General features: G+C 36.1%; 1 protein-coding gene across 1 annotated transcript; it reads left to right on the plus strand.

The window, feature by feature from the left end:
* Positions 1 to 333: 333 nt before the first annotated feature.
* Positions 334 to 15738, plus strand: ube2wb (ubiquitin conjugating enzyme E2 Wb). Its single transcript, XM_081352071.1, has 6 exons — positions 334 to 500; positions 1594 to 1685; positions 7871 to 7973; positions 10076 to 10231; positions 13478 to 13553; positions 13648 to 15738. Exons 1-6 carry the CDS (start codon positions 360 to 362, stop codon positions 13659 to 13661), a joined length of 582 nt encoding a protein of 193 aa, XP_081208197.1. The 5' UTR covers positions 334 to 359; the 3' UTR covers positions 13662 to 15738.
* The last annotated feature ends 2720 nt before the right edge of the window (positions 15739 to 18458 follow it).

Raw genomic sequence — 18458 nt, forward strand, 5'->3', positions numbered from 1 at the left:
TTAATTAATAATTAAAAAGTTAATTAAAAAGTGTTTATTGAAAGCAAGTCGTTCCAAACCCATGTGACTTTCTTCTGTGACAGAATAATACATTTATATTTATTAAAAATAACATATATTTGTTAATTACAACTATTCATAATGAATAAATAAATGGTACTATATATTAACTGGTTTAAAAGAATACTAAAACCGAAAATAAAAAACGTCTACAAAAACTAGGTCGAAACCCATGTGACTTATAATGGATAAAAGAATAATGAAATAATAGGTATTTATTATTTGTCATCACTATGATTAATTAACATGTAACGTATTCATTTAGTGAATAAAGAGTCATTAGAATAAAGAGACAATGTATGGGGTCGATTTTGGACTATCATACTATCAGACCTTGTTCTCAGAACAGAAGCTCTCGTGTGTCACGTGACGGTGACGTCAGTCGCCCTGCGTTACTGTGCGCCACTGATGCAGGGGGATCCATCATGGCGTCGATGCAGGTAAGATCACAGCTGACATCTAACCCTGTTTAATCTATCAATCACTTCTTGATCAGGTGTCGAGTGTGTCGTCTATGATAGTGTAAATGGTGTTTTTTGGATACGCCTAATAAGGGGATCGAATATTGCTGTTTTATTTCTGAAATCATAACTTGTCCTCCTCGCTGTTCCTGAGCTGCCAGGGTGAGAATTATCGGTGCTTTCAAAGCAACAGCTGGCGAGCAGGACTCACATAAACTACTGATTTACCACAAACACAGTGAATGTAATGAGTAGAATCAACGCGTTCTTTCTAGAACTTTCATGTGTTTGTATTTTAATTGCTTGAAATCATGATATCATTGTCTACTTATTTTTGTCCAGCCTAGCAAGGTTATTTGTGACTGTGCAGGACATATGAAGTTAAATTTTCATTCAACTTGACTTAATATTATTCAGTATCAGTGTTTTATGTTGAACAGAATATTGGCAATTGCAAAAAATAGGCAATGTTTGTTGCCACAGTTTTTAGTGGTTATTAGTGCTTTCAAATCGATGATTCGAATCTAACTTAAAAGTGTGTGTGTGTGTGTGTGTGTATATATATATATATATATATATATATATATATATATATATATATATATATACTCAAACACACATAATATATATTTACAAACTTGTTTGATGCGATTAATCGCTTTGACAGCACTAATATAATATCTACATTTAAATTAATGTATTGAAACTGAATTATAATCGTTTTAAAAAATATATTATACTGTGTTGTTGCAATGCTCGAATTAGTGCTGTTAAATCGATTAATTGCATCTAATATAGATTTATTACGTATTATTACATATGATTACGTATATACACATTATATTTCAAAAACCTTTATGTTTGATGTGATTAATCTTATGTCTATGTGTAATAATATGTTCTTATGACTTAAATTGATTGTTTAATTTGAAGAGCTATTTTGGACTGATATATTCCTGGCATATTCTTTAGATTTAAGGGGTTTTATTTAATTAAGAACCTCTGCTTTAGATTCTTTTTTTTTTCTTTCCTTTGTTTGTTCAATACTTTCTTTCTCTCTATTTCTCAACAGAAAAGGTTACAGAAAGAACTGCTAGCCTTGCAGAATGATCCACCCCCTGGAATGACCCTAAATGAGAAGAGCGTACAGAACACCATCACACAGTAAGGCCAACGCTTCCCGACTCTCCGTTTAATCTTATACCCATGTGTGTGATCATGCTGTACTTATTAACAGGCTAGATTTCTCAAGCCGCCCTGTATCAGGGATCGTCATATTTAAAAGTGCAATATGACTCTTTGCATTACGCTATTGTTGTCTTGTCAGGCCTGGAAAACTCTCACCCATTGTGGGCATATTTTCTCAATTTTAAACAAAACATTTCCCATGTGGTGTCATTTGTAAGGCTGCTCTGCCCGATGTATAGTGATGTCCGCTCTGACTAATCAAAAATTAAAGCTCGAGAGGGTAGTGTTGCTGTAACAAACCTTATTGACCTCTTTTTGGCTTGTGCATGGTCGTATCCGTGTCTGGGAATATATAGCAGTCTTTTGAGAAACTGTTACAAGACAAAAAAGGTACATCACATAGTTCCAGAAAGGATTACTTATCTGAATCTCAATATAACCAGTCTTGTGCACAGTGGTGCATCTATTTGGAAACGAGCTGACTTCACATACAGTATGTTTATATCTTTCTGTGCTGCAGTAATGAGAATAAATGATTGACATAATTACTCGGTTTCATAAAAGCTAAACTTTGACTGCCAAGGGTTATAAATGTAATGTTTTCTTTTACAGAACTCTGGTCGGTATTACGGGAACATAATGTAATGTGGGTTAGCCTAGCATTTTTATTCAGCCTTGTAGCCTTGTCTTGGTTCGTGTCAAAGAAATGTCAGGTATGAGCTATAAGTTTAGCAGCTTGCCAAACGTGTTTGTCCTGACTAATTGGTGTAATTAGGTTCATTGTTGTCCTTCAAGTTTTTTGGAGGAGGTTCTCTGTGATATCGATTTGATTTTAGGGCAGTTGTGGTGGGTTGAAACAAGCCCAACTAAGTCCAACCTTGTTTTAAAGGGTTAGTTCACCCAAAAATGAAAATTCTGTCAGTAATTACTCACCCTCATGTTGTTCCAACCCCGTAAGACCTTCGTTCATCTTCGGAACACAAATTAAGATATTTTTGATGAAATCTGAGCCATGTCTGAATCCTCCATAGGCTTCTATGTGACCGAAACTTGCTGGCCCAGAAAAGTTATTAAAGAGATCGTTAATATAGTCCAAGTGACTCCAGTGGCTCAATCTTAAGTTTATCAAGCGACGAGAATACTTTTTGTGCTCAAAAACAAACAAAAATAACGACTTTTTTCCACTTTTCATTTCCTTCTCTCTGAAATTACTTCACATTTCTGAAGCGTCAAATCTAAACGCAATAGAAGATTTGTCGAAAAGAACAGGAATTATGGTGGACTCCAGGTTTATTCTTGCCTATTTCTTGGTGAAATCTTGTTTAAGGCAAAATTTATTGAAGACATTTAATTCTGAATAAAATATAGCGTCACATTCTTTGACAAGCAAACATTTACCGCACTATCTAGATTTGAATTTTGGTCAAATACATGCTCTTTTTGCTGTGTATAAACATAAAATGTGCTTCAAGTGGTTATTCATATTTGCATTACTTTAACGACAAGACAAGGCGATGTAGCTGTTGTGGAAAAAACTAATAAATAATACCAGTCACGGCAGCAATCGTTCTCCCCTCTGCTATGTTTAAAGGTGCAGTATGTAATATTGACAGCTAGTGGTTGAAATGGGTACTGCAGTACAAATTTAAATATTGGAGGGAGTTTTTTCCCCGCCCCCTCCTCCTTAGACTCGAAGCGGATTGCCGGATTGAGGACACACAACAGGAGTAAGTACACTTGACAATGAAAGGTGAGGAGACACTGTAAACTGATGAGGTCATTTATCCACGTTTTATAATGTTTCCGTTCATAGATTTATTTTTTGAGCCAGTTTGTTTGCTGGCTTCCATAACTGCAATACACTGTGTTTTTTCGCCTGCTGGCAACCCGGGGGTGTCGAGATACTATTGGATAAATTGCCATTCTGCCATTCTGACACAGAATGCACATTTCAAAGTAAAATAACTGGCTGTAGCTTTGTTTTTCAGAGAAACGAGTTTGTGAACTTAGCATGTCAAAAAATGACATACAGCACCTTTAAAATTTATAATAACAATAATAAACCTTATTTTATATAGCGCCTTTTAAATGTTTTTTTATCAAAGCGCTTTACACAGAAAAGAGGTAAAAAGTAAATGCATAAATAACAAGAGAAATAGAAACATCAAAACAATAAACTAAACATACTGCAAACATACAAGATACAAAATATACAATAACAAAATCACATATAAGCAAGTCTAAAAAAGTGAGTTTTAAGCAAGGATTCAAGCAAGCATGTTTATTCTCATATGGAATAGAGTTCCAGAGTTTTCAAGCCCGGTCACCCATAGAGCGCAAGCGAGTTGAGGGAACAACTAGTCCTGGTCCCTGTCAAGATTCTAGCAGCTGATTTTTGGACATATTGCAATTCATTTAGGGTATTTTTCAAGGCCTGTGCAAGCAAATCATTTCAATAATCAATAGGGGATAAAACAAATGTATTGATACATTTTTCTGCCACAGTAAATTATTAAATGGGGCGCAATCTTGCAATATTTCTGAGATGAGAAAATTACGTTTTAACCGTGTTCTGGACATTGGGGACACATGTTAAGTGAGCGTCAATAATCACCCTTATAAAGTTTTTTTTTTTTAGTTTTAACTCTGAGACAGAGCCATCAACATTAAGCATTAAAGATCTGGCTTTACGTAACTGGTGGGTTGAACCAATGATCATAACCTCTGTTTTATCTCTGTTAAGGCAAAGAAAATTGATTCATCCAAATTGTTTATCTCAGAAATGCAGTGTTCCAGAAAAACAACAGCCACATGATCACCCAGTTTTGAGTGAATGTAAATCTGGGTGTCATCTGCATACAAGTGAATATTAAGTCCAAGATATCTTAGGAGCTGACCAACAGGAAAAATATACATGTTAAAAAGTAATGGACTCAGAGTCGGCCCCTGGGGAACACCAAATTTGACTGAGCTAATTTTGGACTTGTGTCCACCCATGGCAACAAACTGCCTACTGTCTGAAAGGTACGACTAAAACCAGTTTAATGCAGTCTTGCTAAACACAGATTCCATACGAGTGAGTAATCTGGAGTGATGGACAGTGTCAAAAGCCACACTGATGTCAAGAAGAATCAGAATTAACAGGCAGCCCAAGTCCGCAGCAATTCACATAGTTACCTTCACTTATGCTGTTTCAGTGCTATGATATTTGCAAAACCCAGATTGAAGGGGCTCAAACTAATTATTTAGTGTAAGATGAGTATACAATTGGGATGGCACAGTTCACTCGAAATTTTGGCTGAGAAGTGGAGATTAGAAATGGGACTATAATTATTGAAATTTTCCAATCAACATCGTCTTTTTTGGTACAGGTGTAACGGCAGTCATTTTAAAAGCTGCTGGCACCACACCAGAGCGTAGAGAGTCGTTTAAAATACTCAAAACAACAGAGTTTACAGAGGCAAAACATGCTTAAAACAAGCAAGTTAGTACAGGATCAACTATTGAGGTGGCAGCCTTCATTTGTGAAACTTCTTTGCCCAGAGAGATCAAGTCAAGTGTAGAGAATTTCTGAGAGCCGAATCAGCAGGGACAGAAGTAAATATTCATACGACTTTGAGCCTTATCAATCTTAGAGCTGAGAAAATCATCACAGAGATTAGCAACGGGTTTTTTGGAAGACCTGTTACCTTTAAGCAGTCTGTTAATGACTTGAAACAACTGTCTGGGATTACTTTGATTATTAACAGTGAAAAATATTGGAACCTAACGGTTGCAATCTCTGCCTTATATACATTTAAGTGGTCCTTCTAAGCTTGGTGATGGCACTGCCAACTCTGGTATAAAAATTATTTCAGAGTTTCCCATTATTAAATACAACTTGAGAGGGGGGTTCATGTCTAATTTCTGACTAGGAAATATTTCCTTGGCATTAAAACCCCTTAATCTAAAGAATATGCTAAAATATATCAGTCAGAAATAGCTTTTTAAGTTAAAATTAAAAAGCCATATGAGATATATTATTACTTTTCGAGCAATGGAATATCTCATAACAATATTTAAAAATGTGAACAAGTTGTGCCCTTCATTATTTTTCAGATGTGGTCGCAGCATCAATGTGCATCGATATAAACGATATTGTCCAATCCTAGGGGAAAACTTTGAAATACCATACGTACCACACACAGAGAAGTTCGCTACACGTGTACAGAATGGAAAGTAGAATTTTCGGTACAATTACACCCCTATATCTATAATAGCATCTTCTTTCATGTGAAGTAATGTTTCATGCAACTAAGGCAGAAATGTGAGCTCCTGTGCCGACGCAGCACTGATGGTCCAGGAACATTTTCACTTTGCCTCCGGAATGTTCTTACTCTTCTGAAAACAAACTGCTGTTGTTGATATGATAATGCTGTGGCAGGAAAATGGCAATGTGGATGTCACTTTATCTGACGCTGGAGCTACTTACAAGAATTTTCTGTTTTCAGTTGTTCTGACATTGATATTGCAAATTTAAATGTATGCTTGTACTAGGGGTGTGCTTCTACTAAATGAACTTGTGATTCATTAATTAAATATGGTTAAATCTGTTAATAATATATTTTTAAATGAATTTATATATTTATTTGTTACATTTTAGGCTAACATGTCAACATGAGAAATGATCTCATTATATAATGTAGTGCATTTCTGTTCCCAAAAACTGAAGTTCATTCTTTTAACCAAATTTATATCGCCCTCTGTGCCAGATGTTTCCTCCAGTGATATCAGGCCTTGTATGCTAGTAATCTCAGTGTGAAATGCTTAAGAGTGAAGGACACACATGTGAGCTGTGAGCATTAGTGATATTATATCCCAGTGAGTCCCATGTGTTGAGTCAGGAAAGTCACCACCCTCTTTAGTTCTGTCTATTTTCACTCTCACTTAAATACCTTTGTTTCTAGGAAAGGACGGCTTGTTAAATTGCTCTCTATAAGTTTATGATAGCCAAAATGACTGAAAATTGACCTGAATATCCCAGAGTGACTTGGGTCAAGGGTTTTCTGCCAGGAAGATCCATCATCTGTTTGACCTCTGACATAGTGATGCTTCCCTTATTGTTTAGTTCAGGATATGTAATGGTTGTCTTGTCTTTCATTGCTCATTATTTTGCTACTTCCTGTCTCTCTCTTTTTATGGCTGAAGTTATGGCTGGCAGTAGAGTAGTCATTTGTTTGTGAGTGAGTGAGTGAGTGAGTGAGTGAGTGAGTGAGTGAGTGAGTGAGTGAGTGAGTGAGTGAGTGAGTGAGTGAGTGAGTGAGTGAGTGAGTGAGTGAGTGAGTGAGTGAGTGAGTGAGTGAGTGAGTGAGTGAGTGAGTGAGTGAGTGAGTGAGTGAGTGAGTGAGTGAGTGAGTGAGTGAGTGAGTGAGTGAGTTTTTCAATTTGTGAACATAGAGCACAAGGGAGAGGAAACAGTCAATGATTGATCAGAGATGCATCATAAGAAGGGAGACAGATGACATCAAATACAGCATTTTACATTACAGAATGTATGCCATGTGATACTGTTAACAGATTACCATGGTAGAGACGACATTACTGTAACTCACCCTTATACAGGTCAACTGCAGTATAGATTCAGTCATGTGGCACAGTGAGAACATTAACTGTATTGCCAGCAAACTCTGTTCTAGCACAAAACCTCATGACAGTTTCATAAATTCATCACACCTTTTGATAACACACAGAATAGATACAATTACAAACATTATGGATTTTATGTTACGCAAGTTAGGTAATGGTATTTTCTAATGTGTCATATCTAGCCTGTATTACTTTAATTATTTCAGCAACAAGTGTGATATGTATTTTGCTTTGTTTGCTATTAAATTAACTGATTGTTAAAAGTACTAAATTGAAAGAATATCATACTGTTGTGTTTTGGTGATTAAACCAAATGTTCTCATTACATATTGCAGTACTCATGTTTTTGACACAATAGTTATGTGGACTGAAATGTGTATAACTGTTATGAAAGCATGGGATCAGGTTTTGAAAGAATGACCAGCTGTGTTAGAAGTGTAATCAGTTTGGATTTTTGTAGTAAGAGTTTTGAAAATGTACACCTAAAGTACCAAAGCGAATAAAAAAAAAAACTGTAAATTTGTTTCTCTTTGCAGATGGATTGTGGATATGGAAGGAGCATCTGGTACTCTTTATGAAGGGGAGAAATTTCAGCTTCTATTTAAATTTAGTGGTCGTTATCCCTTTGACTCGCCTCAGGTAATTCAAAATATTTTTTATTAACTTTATTTAATTCTAAGTAAAGTGTATTTAATATGGTCAAATATATATTTTTAGAATATATTTTTAATTGCAAAATGAATAGGAATGAATGAATTTTTATTATTTTTTAAATTAATTTCTTTGCCAAATTTCTGGCCAGTGTTATTTATGTACTGTTATAGTTTTTATTAACATTTTGAATTAGCTTTTATTTTTATATTTTCAGTTTTCATTTATCATTTTCTTTTGTTTAAAATATTTGTAAAAGGTTTATTTAAATCTTAGTTTTAGTGGTTGTTTTAATATTTTAACCTAAAATTATTTAATTTAAAAATTCATTTAGTTTGTTTATCATCTAATATTTATATTTTATTTCATTTAAGCTTTCAGTTAACAAAATACTTTGAATAATTTTAGCCGACAGTAACACTGGTTTTCCATCTACCATTTTATTATATTTCTGTATGTAGGCAGAGACAAATCATATACACAAGTGCGATCGCTCATGGTAACATTAACTTCTCCTCCATTTGCTTGCACTCAACTACAATCACTCACAGAAGGCGGATCATATGTACCTGCTCATTTGCATAAAATCAAATTTTGTGCATTGCTATACTCACTTTAATATTCATTTGTTGTAGCTTAGTGTACATTATAGGGTCAACTAAAGTCTGTTTTGCACCTACAACAGTAAAGTAATAGGATCAATCTACACAAGATTGAGCTTGTAGACTGCGGATTTAAAAGCCAACTTTGAGGGGATTAGCTCTGATCTTATTTTACATATCAGTCCCACTATAAATAACAGACCGGTATAGACCAAATTAGATAAACAAGCTCACACGTCACTTTAGAGTTAAGACCTGCATGACTCTATGGAGGCAGGGACTGTTATAGTTGAAAAATGCATTAGAACAAGTGACAGAAATGCTGTTGATGGTTTAGAGCTGATACAAAGTCTAAATGGAGCAAAGGTAAGTGTATGCCTTAGTGTATATTCTTAGTCAAATGACTTTTACATGTGATAAAGGAAGGAAGCACTTAAGATTAAAAGTGACTCAACCTTTTTGTTGCTGAAGTGGCCCTAGCAGAGTTTGTGTGCATTTAATCGGAAGTGAGACACTGGCTGTATTATGATCGCGAACGCTCTATGCTTTTCCGTAAGTCCGGATCTGGCGCCGGCTTCGCATTCAGTCGGCTGTCTCTGTCTCCACGTCCTAATCTAGCGGCCTCATGCCAATTGTGAGGACTAAGCACTGGCTTATGATTTAAAGGGATAGTTCACCCCAAAATTAACATTCTGTCATCATTTGCTCGTCCTTGTGTTGTTCCAAATCCAAATGACTTTCTTTGTTATGTGGAACACAAAAGGTGAAGTTTTGAAGAATGTCCATGCTGCTCTTTTCCATAAAGTGAATGTGGACTGAAGCTCTCAAGCTCTGAAAAGGACAAAAATCACCATAAAAGCATCATAAAATTATAGTCTAAACTAAATGCACTCAATTTCAAGTCCTCTGAATTTAGATAATAGCTTGTAGGAGGAACAGGTCAAAATTTAAGTTGTTATTCATGGAAAATATTGCTTGACCACCATAGTCAAGTCAAGTCACCTTTATTTATATAGCGCTTTATACAATACAGATTGTTTCAAAGCAGCTTCTCAGTGATGAACAGAAAAATAACAATCAATGATGCAAACTTCATCAAATATGAGACATTTTAAATTCTGCTGTAAAGTCTGAACTTCAGTGTTGATTCAGTTCAGTTCAGTGATTGTGTAAAGTTCATTATGAAATTAGTTTAATTCACTTGTAAGCAGTATTGTTATTCACTTGGAGTCAGTTCGATGTTAGTTCAATAACTCGATGTTGCAAAATTTGTCCGTTGTGAAAAAAAAGTTTAATCTGGTTACGGGTACAAGGCGGCTGTGGTGTCGTCATCGTTCAAGTTTTCTTCAAGTGTCTATCAAATGGTCACCATTTATTTTCATTGTATTGAAAAGAGCAGCTTGGAGCAAGGCAAGCACACATGGTCATATAGTGTACCATATTGAAAGAATTTTTTATTTCAATTGTGTTTATGTTGTGTTTTGACAGGTAATGTTCACAGGAGACAATATACCTGTCCATCCCCATGTTTATAGCAATGGCCACATCTGCCTGTCCATCTTAACGGAGGATTGGTCACCAGCTCTTTCGGTGCAGTCTGTTTGTCTTAGCATTATTAGCATGCTGTCTAGCTGCAAAGAGAAGGTAAGTGTCTCGCGTCACAATGCAATAGTTTTCTTGATGTGTATTAGAGCTGCACAATTCTGGATAAATTGAGAATCACAGTTTAAAAATAGAGATCACAGTTCTCCCACTATTCTGGCAAAATGTTAATTGCTACAGTTAAAAAAAGTATGTTCTATATGGTATGAATGTGTGTAGTATAAATTAAATTTGGACATACCCGCCATGTTGTCACTGTCATGTCAAGTCAAGTCAGGTCATCTTCATTTATATAGCGCTTTTAACAATGTTGATTCTTCCAAAGCAGCTTTACAGAGATAAAAGGATAGTTTAAAGTAACAGATTGTTTTGGCTTTATAGCATTTCTTGAATAGTTATTTTCCAGCTAAAATTAAAGGCACAATATGTAACTTTTTTGCTTTAAAAATAGCAAAAATCACTATATCTATATTATATATTATATATAATATATTATATACTATATTATATATTTTTTTTTTGTTGGGTACTTACATTATCCCGACTGTTTCCAACAACTTTCAAACCAGGAGAAATTTTAATTTAATTCGAAGACACGGCACGTTTCTTTATTTCCGTTTTGTCGCAGTCAATGGCGTCATATCCGCGTTGTCCCTGGTTTCCGCTCGTACTGCCATAGTAACCAGAGCTATGAACCAGAGCCCTCTGATAGTAACCAAGGCGACAGACGTGGACAATGTAGTTCGCAATGTCTATTTGCACGCTGTTGTTGTTTCGTTCAAACATTATGGACCATGGCTAGCAGACTTTGGATAAAAAATGAGAACTAAAACGAGAATCAATATCAGCGCTGTGTTTTCGAGATGCCTAGAGCTCCCATAGACAGTAAACAAGAGCTCCACGTCCGAGACTTCGACCGCTCTTACATGTACTTTATTAAACAGGTGAGCACATTTAAATAAAACTAATCAATGTTATATAGTTCAACAATGATACAATGTTAGAATATGATCTGTATGTTATTCTAATGTTGATCTAGCTTACTGCTAGTCTCATTAATTTCAACACATTCAAATGCAGTTTAGTGTGCTAGTGTAGGCTAATGTTAGACCAATGAAACAGCGCTGCGTTACCTCACAAGTTTAATTTGTCTAATAAACTGACCTGTTAGTAATTCTGCACTTGCGTGTAGTTCGGTAGAATGAAATGTCCATATTCCTTTTATATCCGACCGCGGGACTCGCAGCGCGTTTGGAGCTGATAGCTGTGTCTTAGCAATCCCGAACTGCTTCATATCACAGTCATGATAAAAACATTGATGTATTTACTCATCCATAAACATTATTAGATCGGTCAGCTTGACGTTGACGACAAGATCCATAATTCTTAGCAAATGTTGCGTCATCAAACTACGCCTTTGTTATTGTAAGAGGTTAGCGACCCCTAGCGGCGAAATACTGACATACTGTACGTTTAATTTGATTGATTCACTTCCGTCGCAATGATCATTAGGTATTAACTTAGGGGCCGCTAACACAACACCGTTTTAACAGGAAACTCTACACAGACTTTAAACGCGAAACCTGTGAGAACGCTGATGGCGTCTATTAGTTCAGTCTATTGGTATGCGTGTTTCAATATATGTGTGCAGGTTTGTAATTCCCTACAAACCAAGCCTTAAAAAACTACTTGTCTAGCCTTAACATTTTAGATACAGAATTTTATCACTTCGGGGTAGATACGCGAACCGAATTTTCCCGACAACACTTTATCTGTAGAGTGGTAATGATGCTTCACCTTTTTTCACAAGTCCTTTCCCGTGGCCTCATGGGATAGTGAAGTGTCCATTGAATGCACTCTTCAGAACCTGCCGGAAGTAGTAGGTCATCCAGGGACTTTTCACTGTTTTTTTTTATTAATACTACGAATTCGGATATACTTCTACTACTTGGTTCACATAGTGTTTTTTTGCCTACCATATAGGATGGGAGCATATTCAGATGCAGCGAGCGTTTTTGAACGAATCTCTTGAATGAGTGTTCACTTGTCGCCATCTACATGTGTAATATAATTGATACAATCTTTATTTGAATCATCAAATTACTTTCATAAGGTGGTTTCCTCTATTTTGATCACTAACGTAGATATCAGTGTTTATACCTCCATAACTATAGACCTTTATCCCAGTACTTCTGTGATCATTTAAATTATTGTAACAGAAATAATGATACTGTCTGGGTGAAAAGCCTGTTTGTGACGCTGTTTCATACCTACACAAATGCTGTCTCTGGATCAGCGGAAGTGCCAACAGAGATTTGAATGTTCGCTGTGATCGTACTCGTCAAATGTTTAATAGACATAGCCGAATCGTTGTCATTTAGGAATAAGATCATGTGGGTGTTTAGATCGAGATTGCGATCTTTTAGCTTTTGGTTATTGTATCTTTGGATTCTAAAGTTACAGTGCAGATGAATGTGTAAAGATAACACACTTAGATTCTAATATGGGACATATTAGACGGATATGTTTGTTCATTAGTTACAATAGTAAGACATTAACCGCATCACACAGCTATATTTGGTGCCTTTCTGAATCAATTGCTTACTTATTATAGTACTTGCTTAAATGTGTCGTAACGCTGACTTTTTGACAGGTTGACCTCAGTGACAGTATTGGAAAACGCATTTATAATCTTTCAATTTACACCCACTTATTCAAACATTAATAACATTTTCTTGACAAAATGTAAAAGAAACTCCAAAAAGCTTAAAAGCTTCATACATTTGCATTGATTTTTGCGAACAAAAAAGATTTTTTATAATGCAAGGATACATTAAATGCAAAAGATTTTCATTTTAAATAAATGCTGTTCTTTTGAACTTTTTTTTATTCATTAAAGAATCATGAGAAAAATTTAGCACAATTTCCACTAAATTATTAAGCAGCACAACTGTTTTCAAACATTGATAATAACCATAAATGTTTTTTGAACACCAAATCAACATATTAGAATGATTTCTGAAGGATCACGGGACACTAAAGATTGAAGTAATAATGCAATTTTACCTTTTGGGAGTAAATCACATTTTAAAATACATTTAAAATATAAAAAGTTATTTTTAAAAAACGTATATCACAATATTTTTTATCAAATTAATGCAGCTTTAGTGAGCATAAGAGACTACTTTCAGAAAGCATGCCGTCCCCAAACTTGAACGGTAGTTTATATAAAAATATATTTAATATAATTATTTTTATTTTTATTTATTTATGCTTTTTTCTTTACAGAGGCGGCCACCTGATAACTCCTTTTATGTACGGACATGTAATAAAAATCCAAAGAAGACAAAATGGTGGTATCATGGTAAGAACTAATGTTTTATTTGAAAATTGATAGAATGTTTCTAGTGGAAATGCATTTTAAATGTATTTAAAATATGGCTTTTTTTTTTTCACAGATGATACCTGTTAATATGAACTTTCTAGATCTTCCGGAGGGAAGAAGTCCTACTGACCTATAAAAGCACTTTTTTAAAATCATATGGTCTTTGAACTTTAACCTTGGACTCAAACTCAAGCATGGACTCAGACCGCAAACATGGGAGGTGATGTCAGCTGTGTTACCGGTAACCAGTTGGATGCATGTTTAGGGGGGAACAAACGATGGAAGAATGGAAATAAATTTGAGAGAGGATGGAAACGGACCCATCGTTTGTTTGGTGTGGAGAAATTTAAATTTATCCAGGAAGAATGAATTTTTTTTCAATATTGAGATTATTGTTGTCTTGGATCACACATGTTCCTGTTCTGTTTTGTCATTGGTATATTTTAAGGTCCATGTGTTCACGTGCAATAACAAGAATGGGTGCATATCAGGGCCAATAATGAGAAATCCAAATCATATTGTAGAAATCCAAAACAAATCTGGAAAAGATTGTAATGTCCCTTTGATTTTCTCTTTCCTTTTATTCCTACTGAAATTATATGCACTGTGAAACAATCTAAGAAAAGAACAGTTTATTGTTATGCAGACATGCAGTTCTAATGATGGCGAGCCACTCCAGCAGGGAGAATTTGGATGCTCCACTGTAAATAGTTTAATTTAAGAACGGTACAGTTTTATCTCATTCCTCTCCAGTTCTAACATCACTGCAAATGGCGGTTTCATTGTCACTTGTGCTTGTTGGGACTATATTTGGTCTGTATGAGCATTAGAACCAACCTTGGCCATCCATGAACTCATATTTACCTCTACCAAGTCATATGGGATGGAACCAGTGTTCTGTGTAGTTTTGGCATTAAAGCTAAGCTAGGTAACCCAATATATTGAATGTTGGCAAGAATGTTCTGTATTCTTATTTGTATAAAATGTTTTGTATTGAGATGTAAGCTCAAATCTCTTTAAACTATTCCATCTTAAAAGTTTTCTTCCTTGTTTTCTTCCACATATTTTTGGTCATGCTTTTACTTTTTTGTTTAAGTAATGAAAAAAAAAAAAAAAGAAGTAGAAGAATGGCAGTTTGTTTGGGAGTGTATGTCTTATTTAATTCTGGGTACTTTATTCTCTGTAACCTCAGATGGTTTGGAAGTTATTGTGGTTTGTATACTCTCAAGATGTTGATTATCCTGGTCATACTTGTCTGGCTCAGGTAATTTTTTTCCAGAAAAAAAAAAATCAAATATTCCTAAATATTTTCCATTCGATTATATTTTCCCTTAAAAAGGACTGTTACATAGTTTAATAAAAATGTATGCATAATATTACTCTTAAAAGTGATATTAACTAAACTGGCAGCATGGTCTACATGTAGATAGACAAATGAAATAAATGCAGAGCACATATTTGATAATGTTTGGATCCTGCACTTTTTCCACAAATTATTTCTCCAAAAATGAGTGTTACTAAGGTCAAAGATTATCAGTAGTTTGGCATTTGTCATCTGGAATAATAATAATAATAATAAAGAAAATCTTCTGTCCCCAACAGTTATATATGTCTGATGTACAATATCTGATGTTAATGTTTTATTTCGCACTGTTAATTAACTTCATACACTCCAAAGATGTATTTTTTAGCCATTTATTCAGAAATACTTGAATATTCCAAACCTGGTTGGCTTGTCTTCTTTTCCATTGTCTGTGATATGTGTTGGAGTAGAAAAAAAATGGAGATGGCCATGATTCTTCCCTCTGCACACAATATCAGGATACTTTATTTTGTGTTACACATGTAGTTGTCCTTACTACTGAAAGAAAATGTGTGACAACAGGGCTAAACTTGAATGTGTGATTGGTGGTTGAGAATTATATTGGTATTATGTTGGACACCTGTCATCATTTGAAAGGAAGCCAGTAAGTGTACACGGTTAAGTAGACTTGGGTATCTAAACTTTTTTCTTTTCTTTTTTTGTTAATGAAGGGTTCTAATAAAATTTTGGGTTGCAAGTTATAAGATGTAATATGAGTTATTGTTTTTCTTCTTTTTTGGTATGTACACATTATGTAAGTTGTGCCTGTTAATTTAAAAATAAAAATACAGGTTTTGAGTGAGTCTTTATCATTTACTCTCTGCAACCACAGTTGTTCACTTTTATATATACGGTATATATATATATATATACAAAATATAACAGTACTTACCTGACTGTATTGTGCCAAGTGTAAAGTTTGGTGGAGAAGGGTTTTTTGGTGAGGGGTTGTTTTTCAGGGGTTGGGCTTGGCCCAGTTAAAGTGAAAGGAACTCTTAATTCTTCAGCATACCAAGACATTTTGGACAATTTCATGCTCCCAACTTTGTGGGAACAGTTTGGGGATGGCCCCTTCCTGTTCCAACATGACTGCGCACCAGTGCACAAAGCAAGGTCCATAAATTGATGATCGAATTTGGTGTGGAGGAACTTGACTGGCCTGCACAGAGTCCAGATAGATCACCTTTGGGATGAATTAGAGCGGAGACTGCGAGCCTGGCCTTCTCGTCCAACATCAGTGCCTGACCTCACAAATGCGCTTCTAGAAGAAAAATTCCCATAAACACACTCCAAAACCTTGTGGAAAGCCTTCCCAGAATAGTTGAAGCTGTTATAGCTGCAAAGGGTGGGCCAACTCCATATTAAACGATATATATATATATATATATATATATATATATATATATATATATATATATATATATATATATATATATATATATATATACACTCACCTAAAGGATTATTAGGAACACCTGTTCAATTTCTCATTAATGCAATTATCTAATCAACCAGTCACATGGCAGTTGCTTCAATGCATTTAGGGGTGTAGTCCTGGTCAAGACAATCTCCTGAACTCCAAACTGAATGTCAGAATGGGAAAGAAAGATGATTTAAGCAATTTTGAGAGTGGCATGGTTGTTGGTGCCAGACGGGCCGGTCTGAGTATTTCACAATCTGCTCAGTTACTGGGATTTTCACGCACAACCATTTCTAGGGTTTACAAAGAATGGTGTGAAAAGGGAAACACATCCAGTATGCGGCAGTCCTGTGGGCGAAAATGCCTTGTTGATGCTAGAGGTCAGAGGAGAATGGGCCGACTGATTCAAGCTGATAGAAGAGCAACTTTGACTGAAATAACCACTCGTTACAACCGAGGTATGCAGCAAAGCATTTGTGAAGCCACAACACGCACAACCTTAATGCGGATGGGCTACAACAGCAGAAGACCCCACCGGGTACCATTCATCTCCACTACAAATAGGAAAAAGAGGCTACAATTTGCACGAGCTCACCAAAATTGGACAGTTGAAGACTGGAAAAATGTTGCCTGGTCTGATGAGTCTCGATTTCTGTTGAGACATTCAGATGGTAGAGTCAGAATTTGGCGTAAACAGAATGAGAACATGGATCCATCATGCCTTGTTACCACTGTGCAGGCTGGTGGTGGTGGTGTAATGGTGTGGGGGATGTTTTCTTGGCACACTTTAGGCCCCTTAGTGCCAATTGGGCATCGTTTAAATGCCACGGCCTACCTGAGCATTGTTTCTGACCATGTCCATCCCTTTATGACCACCATGTACCCATCCTCTGATGGCTACTTCCAGCAGGATAATGCACAATGTCACAAAGCTTGAATCATTTCAAATTGGTTTCTTGAACATGACAGTGAGTTCACTGTACTAAAATGGCCCCCACAGTCACCAGATCTCAACCCAATAGAGCATCTTTGGGATGTGGTGGAACGGGAGCTTCGTGCCCTGGATGTGCATCCCACAAATCTCCATCAACTGCAAGATGCTATCCTATCAATATGGGCCAACATTTCTAAAGAATGCTTTCAGCACCTTGTTGAATCAATGCCACATTGAATTAAGGCAGTTCTGAAGGCGAAAGGGGGTCAAACACAGTATTAGTATGGTGTTCCTAATAATCCGTTAGGTGAGTGTATCTATATATATACAATCGAGCTTTGTGACATGGTGCATTATCCTGCTGGAAGTAGCCATCAGAGGATGGGTACATGGTGGTCATAAAGGGATGAACATGGTCAGAAACAATGCTCAGGTAGGCCGTGGCATTTAAACGATGCCCAGTTGGCACTAAGGGGCCTAAAGTGTGCCAAGAAAACATCCCCCACACCATTACACCACCACCACCAGCCTGCACAGTGGTAACAAGGCATGATGGATCCATGTTCTCATTCTGTTTACACCAAATTCTGACTCTACCATCTGAATGTCTCAACAGAAATTGAGACTCATCAGACCAGGCAACATTTTTCCAGTCTTCAACTGTCCAATTTTGGTGAGCTTGTGCAAATTGTAGCCTCTTTTTCCTATTTGTAGTGGAGATGAGTGGTACCCGGTGGGGTCTTCTGCTGTTGTAGCCCATCCGCCTCAAGGTTGTGCGTGTTGTGGCTTCACAAATGCTTTGCTGCATACCTCGGTTGTAACGAGTGGTTATTTCAGTCAAAGTTACTCTTCTATCAGCTTGAATCAGTCGGCCCATTCTCCTCTGACCTCTAGCATCAACAAGGCATTTTCACCCACAGGACTGCCGCATACTGGATGTTTTTCCCTTTTCACACCATTCTTTGTAAACCCTAGAAATGGTTGTGCGTGAAAATCCCAGTAACTGATCAGATTGTGAAATACTCAGACCGGCCCGTCTGGCACCAACAACCATGCCACGCTCAAAATTGCTTAAATCACCTTTCTTTCCCATTCTGAAATTCAGTTTGGAGTTCAGGAGATTGTCTTGACCAGGACCACCCCGAAATGCATTGAAGCAACTGCCAT

Source organism: Scardinius erythrophthalmus (genome assembly GCF_964197995.2).
Source record: "Scardinius erythrophthalmus genome assembly, chromosome: 22".
Classification (NCBI taxonomy): domain Eukaryota; kingdom Metazoa; phylum Chordata; class Actinopteri; order Cypriniformes; family Leuciscidae; genus Scardinius; species Scardinius erythrophthalmus.